The 14,246-nt window shown below is 46.4% G+C and overlaps 1 protein-coding gene across 1 annotated transcript in view; it reads left to right on the top strand.

Annotated features, from left to right (window-relative positions):
• LOC112576314 (ras GTPase-activating protein nGAP-like) overlaps positions 1 to 14,246 on the top strand; it is a 100,118-nt gene that overhangs the window by 23,617 nt on the left and 62,255 nt on the right. The window contains exons 4-5 of the mRNA XM_025258668.1: positions 13,102 to 13,161; positions 13,813 to 13,878. Coding sequence (XP_025114453.1) covers positions 13,102 to 13,161; positions 13,813 to 13,878 — 126 coding nt within the window. The remainder of the gene's footprint in view (positions 1 to 13,101; positions 13,162 to 13,812; positions 13,879 to 14,246) is intronic.

The following is a 14,246-nucleotide window of genomic DNA, read 5'->3' as shown; positions in this document are numbered from 1 at the left end:
TCTCTGAGATTCACTTGTACATAATGTCTTCAGTTAGAGACCAGTGGCGAACAGAAATCAACATCTGACAATTCCTTAAGAATGCGACTTTCCAGATTGAAGCTTTTGCTGGCAAGAATCCAGCCTCCAGTCAAGTGTAATTGAAATCATGGATCAGATGAAGATGAAGTGCTATCTAGATACGTGCACATAAAGTGAAAAAAGACCAACAACAAAGAATTGTTTATTCGTTTTAAGAACTTCAGGATGTCATTCTTGTGAGGAGACACGCAGTACACTTTGGTGAACTCATCCAGATGCTGTAGGAGGAGATTGTGTGTCTCCAGCAGGTGTATAGGAGACAGTGCTTTATCAGAAAGGAGGTGGCGAGGTGCGCGAGTGCACGCAGGCATGCAGCACAGCACAGGCAGGCTGAGCCACCCTACCGTTACTGGTGCCGCCATCTGACCACAGAGCAGCGACGTGGCAGGCTGCGTATCGCTGGTTACCTGCCTGCTTCCGTCGGCGTGCGTCAGTAGCCTTTGACTGTCTGGTCTCTTGCAGCACCCGAGCTCACCTGATTGCAACACCCGAGTTCACCTGATGCTTCGGAATACATCATTGTGTGATGCATACAAAGTCATTGGCGTACCTGAGGTCAGGAGAAGTGGAGTACACAAGGACGAACGACGCACGTGGAGAGATTCTTGACGCAGGTGTGAGAGGCTTGCACGGGTACGCTTGAAAAAAGAAACCACACAAGTCCGGGTGGGGTGCTGCGAGACAGAGGCACGCGTGTGTTCACATTGTTCCTCTCCTCCCCAGCTTGAGTACATAGTCATGCTGAATCCAGGTGACAAGAAAGATTAATTGTCAGCCTACACTATTACAGGCCTGTGTGTAGAACAGTGTGGTTGTCAATGTGTTTTAGTGGATTGTAGCAGACGGTAAGCTTCTTTTTCTCCTTGAGAAATTACATTGTATACTTGATGCGCAGCATCCTGCTAGCCATTCAGTAAATAGTATTTGAATGATTTCTACAGATTGTTGCATATTCACGAAAACCTGTGATGTTAGGGTGGCGCGAGGCGTTCACTACATCAACGCACTTTCAGTGCTAGGATCGCATGAACTCTTATGGAAAGTCTGTGTTACTGAACATGTTACTGAACATGCTGCATATCTATATGCGCGCGCTTGCAATCACAATTTTATTTGTGAATGAAACACGGCGAAACGAGATAGCTTCACCTGATGCCGCCAGGCTTGTGTTCGCCATTGATCACGAGAGGAAAGAATGGCTAGGGACAGATCGTTGAGGCTTAAAGTGCGGACCGAATGTTATCCAAACTGCCATTGTTATATATATATATAAAGTATTTTAGTAGTAGTAGGATTCTTATTATCGGGCGTGCAGTGGTACCTCGCAAACGTGCAAAAAGCTGTTTCAAATGTAATAAAATAAATATTCATACTATATCAGCATATATCAGCGTGAAGCACATATATTACACAAGTTGTTGACTGATTTATAGATGATAGTACAAAATAAATGAAAGTAGTAAAAAAACTTCAGTGAACAAGCTCATTAAAATTTGAATGCTCATATCCATGGAAACGCCAGTGCTCGCATCTGTGGCAAGGGTGCTTTCGCTCTCTTTTCCTTTTTCCTGTACAGTGAGAGGAAAAGCTTGGAAAATGTCGCCGCAAGGTAATTTACATTTGTTGTTGTCTGTGATTGCCCGGCTTTCCATTAAGAACGAATGTTTAGCCGTCTGAATCAGGCTCAGAACGAGGAAGATAGCTAAGCTTACTCAACCTGTCGCGATGGTATTCATTCCAGTTGACTTCTCACTTAAAACCGCCTCCAATCTCTCATCGACCATATTACAAACAACTGACAAGATGAATGCTTTCGTCCGAAGAGATTGTGGGTGGCATTAGGACAAAGAAACAACTACCACCAACATTAAGAAAGCTTTTGTTTTAATTGTGAAAAGTTAGCATAGCTACTGAAAAATACAGTCGCTTCTTCACCGTGCTCTTTATGCAATGATATTCCTCAAGTATCAGCGGCCGTAGATAGCAAGCGAGAGTAAGTCGTTTCCCTAGGGCAAAGTGGGGAACTCCAGGAAAAGTGTCTTGATTTCGTAATTACAATTATACGTCCAAACCCCGCGGACATCGCTTCATGTTCCTTTTCCTCAGAACAGCTTTGCCACCGCTTTATAACTACAGACTTCAGGAATAAAACATCTGCTGGATCCGAACACCACTTTGGAAATAAAACACGTGCCCTGGAGTTCCCCACGTTGCCCAGGCAACGACTTACCATCACATCCTCACTCCGGTCCCAGACATTTTGATGGATAACATAAAAGTCGTTGGTAAAGCACAGACTAATTGTACATTCAACTTTTGATTTGTAATCGCTGCTAAATGTATAAAAATGTGACAGTGAGCGTTCAGTCTTGCCGCTGGCAGTTCAGATCGTCTGCTTCCATTTCTGCAAGGCTTCAACAGGCGTCTGGAACTTTGGTAGCAGTGAGACGAAGACAAAGGTGACATCCTAACGGTTAGTTGTTGAACAAACTTGACGTCATGTATGTCAGGGTCAAAGGCCGGGTCATGGTGGACAAAGTGAAAACAGGTGAAGGCCTGTGAAGTGTCTGTGCCCGGCCGGCGGCATGGATGCGAGTTGAGAGGTCAGGGGGCGGAGTGGAGCCAAAAGACCGACAGGTGACAGTTCGTGTCTGGGTTGTAGTTTGTACAGTCAGGTATGCTGGCAGGCTTCTCCACGTCGCGAAAAATGGTCTTTGACAGGTGCTTTAATGTTAGCCTTATCACTGTTTGCTATCGCCCATGGCCAGTGGCCACAGCGGCTACTGCATGCTGCACACCCAGGCTCTGACAAGATGTTGACGATAAGAGTAGTCTCATGCAGTGCACTTTGCTTACATCCAGCCATGAGAGATTGATTGATAGTGTGTTTGTGTGTGTGTGCGCGCGTGCTGGTAATGCTATGTCCTCCCGCAACTACTACAACGCACGAAGATCAAGGCTTACAAGGCTTTTTTCACCTGGGAGCTGTAGGCAGCCAGTCGTAACATCAGACGCCAAACTTGTCCGGCCGGCCGGGGGAGGAGAGGTGTGTGTGTGTGGAGGGAGAGGGAACACAGGCAGTCGGCGGCGTGGGCCGCAGGTAACGAGAGGTTCCGGAAGGTGCGAGAGATTTTACCGGCAGCTCGCGCGCTCTCACCTGACGAGAGACGAGTCGTCACCACGGCCAGCATCAGTGCAGCGACTGCAGAGGTGGGATGGTCGTAACTGCTGGCTGTGTTCCTCACTTGTTACTTACCAGTGCTACTTGATGTGTTTTGCACCTGTGATCGTTACAGTGCTACTGTTCTACTCTGCACTGAGCACAGTGCTGCCTCCGTGCCTACTCAACGTGTCACTTGAACTTTCATCGCGCACCTGTAATCAGTGTTATGCTGTGGTTTACCTGTAATAGTAAACGGGGTAGCTAAGTGCTAAGTGCTGTGTCGTGCACTTATAATCGTAACAGTATTGCCGAGGCTGTGTGCTGCACTCTGGCCGTGCGTATGTACTGGCACCAGCATGATGGGCTCGTGGGTGAGTCACGATCCCCCTCCCCACAGCCAGGCGAGTGCATTGTAGCGGAGTGTGGCCTCGTGCCAGTCGTAATGCAATGTTGATGTAAAATCATCAGCGAGACCATTGATGTGGATGCAGACAGACGGTCAGACTAATTAGCCGCAGCAGACAGGAGCGCCATGTGGTCTGTGCACTTCCGGACAGCCGCGAGTGGAGGTTTCATCCAGTGTGCAGCATCCTGCAGCAGACATGTCCAGGCCATCGTCTTCTTTCATTTTATAACTTCCGCAGTCTTGCATTTCAACTTCCTCGGGTGTGCTGCCTTGCTTATTTATTATGTCTAACGACAAATGATAATCCCCAAATTAAAGAAATACCTTCAGTGTGGTTTCCAGTGACATACTGATGTATATTCTGAGGAATCTCTAGGTATGTATGACCTGTCATGCTCTGATCACTTCTTCAGAGTTTCGTCGTGTGTGGGAGGGGAGGTAGGGCGACTCGCGATCTCATGTCAGATAGTCCATTCTGGTGATGGATCGTGTGTCGAAATTCAAGCTGTCGGCTATCATTTAAATCTCGTAACTACAAGTTGGGAAGAGGTAGTTGTGAGACAGGAGAGTATGGCGAGGGAAACAGCGATAACCCCTTCGGGGTCACGGTCACAAATAGCACGGTCAGTAAGGAGACGCAGGTTTCTTCTGTCTGTTCATGATGACGGGAAGACATCCAGTCTAACATTTAAAGTGTTTTGTCCATCACACTAAACACCACGTGACCGTAAAGGCTATGTTTGTCATTATTAGGAACTTGCGTGACAGATTTGATGATTTACCAGACAGTTTAAGTGGATATAGTGTGTTAGGTGGTGTCATGGCAACAGGAACAGAGATTGGAAACGTGGTTGACAGTTGAACTGATGGACATCTGTCCGAACAAAGAAGTCCCCTGTTCTGATACTTCCACTTGGCAATGTAACACTTGTCGGACAAGTGTTTCGTCGAAGTATAAGTGATTACTAAATGCGTCAAACAGTAAGACCTATATCAGTGTACTGTGTGTCTTTCTGTGTGTGTGTGTACTCTGTCCACCTGAGTCTGTATTATTTTGTAGTGTAGTGTCGAAGGTCAGGTAATCGCTAACAAATTCCTCTTTGTGGCCGCCTATGTTTTTTTCAGAGAGCTACAGTGACATCTGCACCATCTCGTTCACAGAGGATGGCATGGACAGCGAGCTTTACTCGCAGGTTCCGTGGAGTCCCGGGTGCTTGCGTGTTGGAATAGGATTATAGTGGTCCAGCGAACTGATGGAAGCCACGAGAAAAACCTAGAGCGCTTTAATGTTCTAATAGGCTCATAGTGGTCGAGAGAGATGATGATGGAAGCTACCCCTCCCCTACAACCCAAACAAAAAAGCCCAGGGCGACGGTAGAGGTACCTGATTATTCCATGTTGATAGCAAGCTGACAGTTGATTCTGAAAGACAGAAGGCGGGCTTGGAACTTACAGTTGACCGATCTTCGTACAGTTGACCGATTTTCGTTCTTTAACAAAGTTGACTCGCATATGCGAGCGGGCCAGTAGACCATGGACAATCGCGGTTGGTGCGGAAAGAGAGCTTGTGACGGCCATCTTGTCATCACTATTATCCGTCATCTCCATGACAAATAAAGATGATGTGTGGGCAAGGTGATAAAATTGATTTGCACGCGACACAGGCAGCTTGCTGATATCACAGTCTGTACATAGAATGTTTGGTTGATACCCCGGGTCGTTTTACAGGTGTAGATGATGTTGTTTGTAGGTGCAGCCGGAAGCTGACGCCGATAAGCTGGTTGCACCGACACTTGATCCGCTTTGCCACCCTGCAATAATCACGGTAGATAAATAACTAAAAATAATAATTTCCGTGTGCAGCACATGCAGCATCCAGTGTATCCACAGCATGATGGCGGTTAAAAGAAGATAAGGTTCCCATAGGCCAGGCATGATCAGAGCAAGAGCCGGCGACAGTGACTCCGAACGGACATAGTCTAACCACGTGACCCGTTGGGAACAATCGGAGGAAACTAATGTTGCAGCTAAAACGGGTGAAGGGGATGTAGTACCGCCTTGCTGGTGAGCATCATTTGCGGTTGATTATGAATACATTAGGGATTCAAACGCCGAGCTGCGCGGAAGCACTTACATTTTGTAGTGAGGTAGACATTTGACTGATGACCTACAAAGGGCCGAGGTTTGTTTGAGAGGCGCAAGGGATGCCGATGCAAAGACATCTGTCCCACTACTCATCTTGAAAGTTCAGGTAGAGGGCAAGCCAGAACATGTCTATGACAGCGATCGAAACAATCGTTGAAAGTAAATTGTTGTGTAGATCGAAGTGACTCATTGGCTGAGCGCTTGTCTTTGGAACTCGGGGTAGGTGGCCTTTGTGTAGGGGTGGGCAGGCTCACTGTGACGTGCAGTCCACAAGGTAGCTTGTTTCATGTGTGGAAAAACGTGTGGAGAACCTCGTGTGTCCAAGGACAGGATTTGACAAGAAAGGTAGAAGGCAGTGGAAAGAGAGGATCTGGCTTGGAATTGTGCATGCCGCATCGTCAACATGGTAAGCTACGTATAGGTACTTCACCGACCATCTTGGTGGATTGATGTACATGTAATCCTGAGCGAAGCCATAGACTTAACGAGAATTTCTTTAAAACAGGAAGGAAATATAGAGCCTGCTAGGTGGTGATTGAACACACTGCTGCTCTCTGCTAAACATGTTATAATTTGTCACATAAATTACAGCCGTGTTGTTACAGCTCTGTAATGCCGTGTAATCCACACCACGCTTTCTTTATTAAACGCAAAGCTATTGTCAGACTTACATTTTCGCCCCAAGGCCAAGAAATTCATATATTTAAAGCCTTGCACTAGTAAACGTGTTGCTGTTGTCAGTATATCACCTAGTAAAAAGAACGCCTGTCACCAACACTGAGGGTTGGCTGTCCTGGGTTCAGCTCTCGTCTCAGGCACGCTGTTCTTTCTCTGCACGTGGGATCTGTTTACAGCCTTGCCGTGATATCGCCTTGGTTGCTGGCTCGGAGTAAAACACCAAATTCCTCCTCCATTGAACATATAAATAATTTGTAGCTGTGTAACCTGCAGCTAGACAGTGTCAAGACTAAGTAATGTACTAGCGTATCGCAGTGTACAAGATGAAGTAGTGAGTACTAACGTATCGCACAATGAGTTCATCCTTAGTCACCGACTCAACCGTTCATCGTATCGTACGATACATGACAGTCATAGTAACGAGTGGTTTGCGTATCCACGATACTGACGTAGCTATTGAGACACCAAGTAGAATTAGCTTCTGTACTCAGCTTGCTTCAATGGAGCGTGGGTACATCATCTCAATGAGAGGATGCTAACATGTGGTGTTGTAGTACACCAGGACTTGCCTCTCACTGCACATTCTCCTGCAGGTAGTCCGGGGGTCCCGTGCATGTGCACCGTTTGACACGATGTACACAACCGCCGTTGGTATCGCCCTCCAGCTCTTTCTCGTCGCGATAGTTGCAAACATTGTGAGCTCACCTCACCTTGTCGACACCGCGCATCGTTGTGTTTTACACGCGGAATAAATCTGAGAACTGCAGGTACAAAATGGCAAGAGGAAACAAAAGGTGGTCGTAAACTACTTTGTTGCCAACAATGAGTGGTCTGTCCGCACAGCCATTTTCTTTCTGTTCGTCCTAGGACAGCCAGGACCTGCTCCTCCACGCTGTTACTTTCTTAGCAAGAGAAGACAGTTAAACTCACTTGACCTGCTGAGAGTGACGTGTGTTCACCTCGTGAACAATGGTGCAGTCCGTTGTGAGCGTTGTAGTCGGCGCGGGCGGTGGCCGTGGCCCCCACTAGTGCTACATCAGCAGGAATATGGCAGCGCGCCCACCCACTGCTGTCCGCAGTCTTTGGGATTTTTGCTCACAGATACAGCGCAGTGTCCCTCACTCTGACAATGGAGAAACCTGTGGTTGACAACCGTGCAAAGTATAGTTCATAAGGAATACAATTCTTGGATGTACGTTTGTCAGACAAGTGTGGATATTCTCTCGGGATTCAACGAGTCTACGATGGGAGGAAAGCCAAGCAAAGAGGAGCTGGCGGCCATTTCGGCCCGCAAGAAATGGGGTAAGTATTTGTAGTTATGTGTCTGATATCATTCTGTAATACTGCATGAGCCATTGCCATAGAAACGCTCGCGCAGCGCGTTCACGATGACCTGGAGGTGGAGAGAGGGGAGCGGCGGCGTTGTGAATAAAGGGAAGTAACACCACCAGAAATCCGGTGTGTAATGGCTGGTCGCCTCCCTTATATCTACTAGTACTTGGCTTCAACCACTTTCACGAGATAAGACTTTCCTAGAGCTTGTTTCTAGTATTAATGATTTTTTTAATGTTTGGGTGTCTGTACTCCACGAAAAGTAAAAATGCCATAGAGGTTGAAAATAACATTTTTTTCTAAGACAATAGTAGCTGTCGCAGAGTTCTAGTTGTATTCTATATTTGTAAACATTCATCTATCACTAAGGTACGCAGACAAGGGTCGCGATGGGGAGTGAGTCTTTACTTAGCCATGTAAGTCTACCACCAGCTGTGTGCAAGTTCACTCTGTTGTCTGTTCCGTCCTAGCCTTACAGTGCCTCAGGATTGACTTCATTTTATCAAGCTTGCTACACACACATACCCGCTTCCCGAAGTCTCATTTTTGGCCGACGACGACGACTTCAAATATTTATCTTTCGCATCTGCCTTTTTAGCAGGAAATAGGTGCTTTTGTTTAGAACTATTAGCTGTTATGAAATTTAATGGAACTGGCAAGGTTCCAGCATAACGGAAACAAAGGTAGATGTGATCAGGACAACTGACAACAGTGACTGAAAGGAGATGTTGCCTTTTCTTGTCTTGCGAGACGCGAAGGGTTGTTTATGCCGATGTGCTCTCCACTCAGATAAAGGTTTAAATAGAAACAGGTGCGCATCACTTCTAGCTGCTTGTCTTGTCTTGATTACCCATAACCCAGGTCCCTGGTGTTCCGCTTAATTACTGTAATTACTTTTGAGAAAGTAAAGTGTACCTGAGTGTGCTCTGTCCGGGAAGCGAACCCTGTAACCAGGTGTGCTGTGTATGAACATTTCGTGAGCTGAGCATCTCGGGCAACATTCGACTCCTTTGAGTAAGTGTGTAAGAAAGTCAAACTCTCGTCTTTTTTTTTTCCCCCAAAGAAAGGGTAAAAACCTGTTTCAGCACCTAAGAAAAAAAATATAGACAATAATATTTCCGTGTATATTGTGTCAATACACCATGTGTCTCTTTGTTAAAATTAAGTGAGCGACACGCGAACCAAGAAGTGTTTGCAAAGAAGGCTTTATAAATATACTTGGTGTTGTTGAAACACCCAACATTCTCTCCTGTCTAGTCCCTTTGAGTTTGAAACAAAACGTTTTCTGAATGTTACTTATTGACATAGCTCGGCCTTTTGTGTGATGATGTAAGGTGTAAACGTCTCTTGGCACGGTGAACCATTCTGCTCCAACTCCTTTTAGCTTTTCACAGGAACTTTTTTTTGTGTTGTAGCAGGAAACTTTAGTCATCGGCCAACAGAGAAGTAAAGGTCGTCCCCTGACCCTTTTTCAGGTCGTGTGGGGGGACCTCACGTCTCTAGCTAGCTTTATGTGAGGCCAGAACCCATTACCTTCCCCACCCCTGGGATGCATCGTGGGGTATCGAACCAACATTTCTCTCAGTTCGGACCCCAGTCCTCTCTGACCACTCAGCCACTGTTGTTGTGTTTGATTATTTACTGAAACCCCGGAATTAGTCCGTTTGTTCAAATTAGACTGTCACTTCTTCAAATCGAGTCTTTGATGTGATAACACGAAACAGTCGGTTACTAGTTCTGTCTCTTGTTCATCGCAAATGTCCACTTCATTGTGAAAACATTGAAAGGAAGTAAGCGGGAATAGGTTTCACCGACCTGAACTCCTATCCGAAGCCACTAGTAAGAGGATGGTTAATAAGAATCAGGAACCGTTGGACGTGCACTTACTGTTTAATGCCAGGTTTGTTTAACAGACGCTCTTCGTGTCCATGTAACGGGCGCACGTGAAGACGCCGAGTAATCCCAGCCAGCACGTGGGGAGAGAGAGAGAGGGAGGAATGGATGGCTGGAGGAAGGAGGACATAAGCCATCATCGGTGGCACGTGATTGGCCACAATAAACCGCCTGGGTGATGGTGATGGCATTTGGCATTTATCTCCCCTATCGGCCGCGGGAGGCTGAGAGCGGGGGGCGCTGTAATCAGTTGCATTGTTGCGGCGCCGCCGAGCTGTTACGCGCCACTGATCGCCTGCAGCGGCATCTACATGCAGTTGCTGCATCGCCGGCAGACGGCGCTGCTCCCGTCCAGTGCACATAGACGTGTGTGTGTCGGGAAGTGAGGTGGATACTGCTGCTTACTGTATTCAGTACCCGTAACATGGCAGGAAACATCTCACATCCAAACCAAGCACACACCCGAATAATTACAGACATTTACAGCCACGTACACTCTCGCACTATCTTATTTAAATGTAAGATACCGATGTCTGTAATTTTCCGGGGATGTGGTTAGGGGGTAGTGCTGGCACGGGAGGCAATGATCTGGCTTTCACTTGGCCTGTTATGATGCAAGCGCAGTCTGTAATATTCAGCAGTTGCAAAATCGTTGCATGATGTTCGGATCTGGAAACGACGGGAAAAACCCGTTAGCCACCGTGGGACTTCTTGTTCGCTGTTCACATTCTTGTCCACAGGAGAGGGCAGGAACAGTTAGCAGGCATCGTCAGTGACATTTAGCAGACAATCACCGCAACTGCCACAACTCCCTGATCTGCTTTTCCCCCTTTCTATCTCTTCAACCGTCGCATCTTCTGGCCGCCACCCTTCCTCTGTTCTAGATCCTTCCATCAGCCCTACCAACATCAGTAGCAGTTCCTCGCACAGAAAACTGCCTCCTTCAGTCAGCCCTGACATGCGCGTGGTTTCTGCCACCCCACCCCATCCCCTTGAGAAGCACTCCAGTCCTGGAATGATGATGGCTGCACAGTGGAACCTAGGCACGTGCACTTTGCTGAAGGACGAACGTGTGTGGACTGCAGTTAGCGATCGTCTGTCTCTGTAGCAGCTAGTGTCGGGGCTGAGACAGCAACTCACAGAGCCAGGGATGCAGCTTTAGTCTCATGAGGGACTAGTCTGGAGTTTGAGGGACTGGGACAACTACAACTTCATTCTCACGTGAGACTAGTCTGGAGTTTGAGGGACTGGGACAACTACAACTTTATTCTCTTGTGGGACTAGTCTGGAGTTTGAGGGACTGGGACACCTCCAGCCCGTTGTGAGGGCGAGTGATACCTGCTAGTTCGTCTGGAGACCATAGAAAGGCGAGGTCTTCGCTTCGCCTCCCATCTGTTGCCATTGGCCACGTGGCCAACAACAATCTTATTTTCCAGAATTGAGCGGAAGTGTATAGCTGCTCTGTTCAACCTGATTTTACTTGTGATGAGATGGTGCGTGTGGCTGCCTGATTTCTGTAATCATGTTTCATCGCTCCAAGAAGTACAATGTTGGTGAGTATAACGGCGAATGGTAAGACAAGAGGACATAGTGTCAATCTTCGTTTTCTCGCATCCACTTTGAGTGTTCTCTTGTCCATTCCATCAGTTGCATGTTCTCTCTCCGCTTGTTCTCTCTCACGCGAACACAAATGAGCTTGATTTTAGCTCCTGTAAAATAATTGTAATGTGCTTTATGTAAACAGAGAAAGATTAGCTTCAGTCGTCAGCTACCTGGAAGGCTTCTAATTAGCAACTGTTTTCTCTGTCATCTGCTTGTTGCCGGAGTGAAGATCAGCTTCTTGCTACAGAGACTGGCAGGCAAGGGATTTCTAGCTGCATGAAAGCTGCCGCTACCTTGCACCTGGCGGCAGCATTCTTTCTTGCACCTGGAAGGTCTTCCTGACAACAGGAAGCCTTAGCAACAGTACACGAGAGATTACCGCACTCTGCTCCAGCTCTCGTACGCTGTATATCTCCTTCGTCCCTTCCCTCGTAATCCCACGTGCATCCTCTCTCTCCTCCCCTTGGCATGGCGCTGGCAGGTCTGACTAGGCCTTAGGTCTGGACTCACCGTCTGCCTTTACTCAATGTTTGATGGCCACAGGTAAACGCTTGGGAGATAAACAAACAAAAAAAAAAAAAAAGTGGTAGCGTACGTTGCTTTCCTCTGTGGAAAACGACCGAAGATTATTCCCTCTTTCTCTCCTCTTTTTTTCCTTCTTTCTTTTGCTGTTTGATTGTGTTTCGTGTTGCTTTAGGACTCAAAAAGCAGCAAGCTTTGAATGGAGTTGTGATGTCGTGTTTGGGCGTTGGTCGCACGAGCACTGTAAGTAGAACTCTGACCTTTTCCTGCGCTGAGTGCCTCGTTAGTTCGCGCAACTGCAGGCGAGACTTCCGGCATTACAGCATTACAATGTTACAGTTCGGTGTGACGTGTTTATGGGACCAAACATGCATACAGTCTGGTCTGCTGGGAGGCCGAGTGACCACACCTTTAGATTAAGCAATGTACCCTGATGTACCTCGTCAACTTTACAACTCACAAATGTGTTTGCACGTTTGATTTTGCTGTTTACAGGGAATTATTTTCTAGTGTAGATAATATAAATAGTATATATATATATAAAATAAGTGTGTAACAACTAGTAATATGTGAGGACATGTCTTCGGCCGAGGTGTTGAAATGTCGGGGTTGTGGGTGATTACAAATCGGGGTGAGAAGCATTCATATGTGAATGTGCGCTCAAAGCTTAATGAACAATCCACACAGGAAAATTTGATTTACGAAGAGTTTTTGACTACTTTGGTTTAAATAGTTTTATCTTATTTATTGTGAAATAAAAGCTTTGAAATTATCTAAACAGATGTAAGACCTTAAAGTGCTTACAATTAGGAATGTTTAAGTGGCTCCAGACCCTTAAATGAGCCTAAAGTTTGGGCAGGTTGTTGGCTGGCTTGTTTATCCCATGTTTGGCCCCTACACTAATCAAGCGTGTCTTCCCATGATCTGAAACACTTTTCGTTTTGCTACCTGTACCCGGTATCCGTTCCCACGTAAGCGATGCGGATCTTGTTTTGTTCAGACCGCCAGGCCGACTGTACTGAGTCTGAAATATAAACATTTATTTTCTGTGCCTTTGTCCTGTATTAGCCCCTACTACAGAACAGGGTTGCCCAGTCATGCCTCGGTAATTAGGCACCTCGCCAAGCGATGGCGGCTTCCATAGTTTAAAGTTTAAAGTTTCTCAATACTTTAATCAGACTTGTTTATTTTAGAAATTTCACTTAAGTTCTAATGCGTTTCTGATATATTTTAGACATTTCTCTAAAGTTCTAACGATGACTTTTTATGTATGTTGCAGCGTCAGCGGAGAGTTTCTTCAAGACAAGGACCTTGCAGGTTCGCAATGAGAGCTTACCGGGTACGTATTCACTTTTCTTGCTCACCCTCCTCCTGTCAGTGCGAAGATGGCAGTAGACCCTGTGATGTCCCTGTTATCGGTGTTCCTCGTAGTTGCAGCAGTTGTCACTGTTATCTCGGCATCCGTTGATGCTGCAGCGCACTGCTGATGTAGCGGCTGTCCTCCCCTGTCTTCATGTGGCTAACGACCATGCAGTGATGTGGACATGATGACTGAGTGCCTAATCTTTGTCATGGAAATGTCCTCGTGGTTAGGCTGAGCTTGTTGAAAGAATTCGTTGAGTAAAAATAAAAGTCGACTCGACCCTTCCCTTAAAAAAAAAAAATTCCTGCGAGGCGGCCAAGAGAAGTAGGAAGCAATCCCATGAATCCAGTGGCCGGGGATGAAATTTGCTAACCTTGGGATAAACAGATTTTAAGTGTTGGCTGACCTGTCTGCATTTTATGTGTGTGTGTGTGAAGGTATTTCTGAAATGCATATTGCACACTGTAAAATGTTCTTCGTTCAGTCGTAGAGCCGTGCCTTGCTTGTGTCACCGTGTTGTTGTTGTTGTTGTTTTTTCGCCGTGTACGCCTGTGTTTCTTGTTGCTATGTACAACATGTTAAGTGACCTGACCTCCAGACTCGCTGACCACGTGGTTTTCTCTGCAGACCTTAGTCGCCCTTTTGACGACGAATCCGCCAGGGGACAACTCTTCATTCGCAAACCATTCCTTAGTAGGTCACAGCTTTTGATTGCCGCCCTTACTGAAACTGTTTGGTGGCTGCCGTTGTGGATGTCGTCTGCTTCTTATTACCTAGTAGACTTGGTCGTCTTGCCTGTTTGCCTGCAATGTTTTATTTCGAGAGTAGTCGAGCCTGCAGTTCGTTTGTCTTGAAGATAACTGTGGCTGGAACACTAGCCCTCAGTTGTTTCTCTCATCTTTTGTAGTGTTGATGCTGAAATATTTGCACTAATTTACTGGATGTGTATTTATGTCTGTATACTGTAGATGCATGGAGACATTGTCTGGCAATATCCACGAGCATGTGATTGTAACTATTATTAACTTCAGTCGTCAGTACCGTGGCATGATTGAAAGCTC

This window comes from Pomacea canaliculata, linkage group LG11, assembly GCF_003073045.1.
Source record: "Pomacea canaliculata isolate SZHN2017 linkage group LG11, ASM307304v1, whole genome shotgun sequence".
Lineage (NCBI taxonomy): Eukaryota > Metazoa > Mollusca > Gastropoda > Architaenioglossa > Ampullariidae > Pomacea > Pomacea canaliculata.
This window is presented reverse-complemented; position numbering and strand designations above follow the sequence as displayed.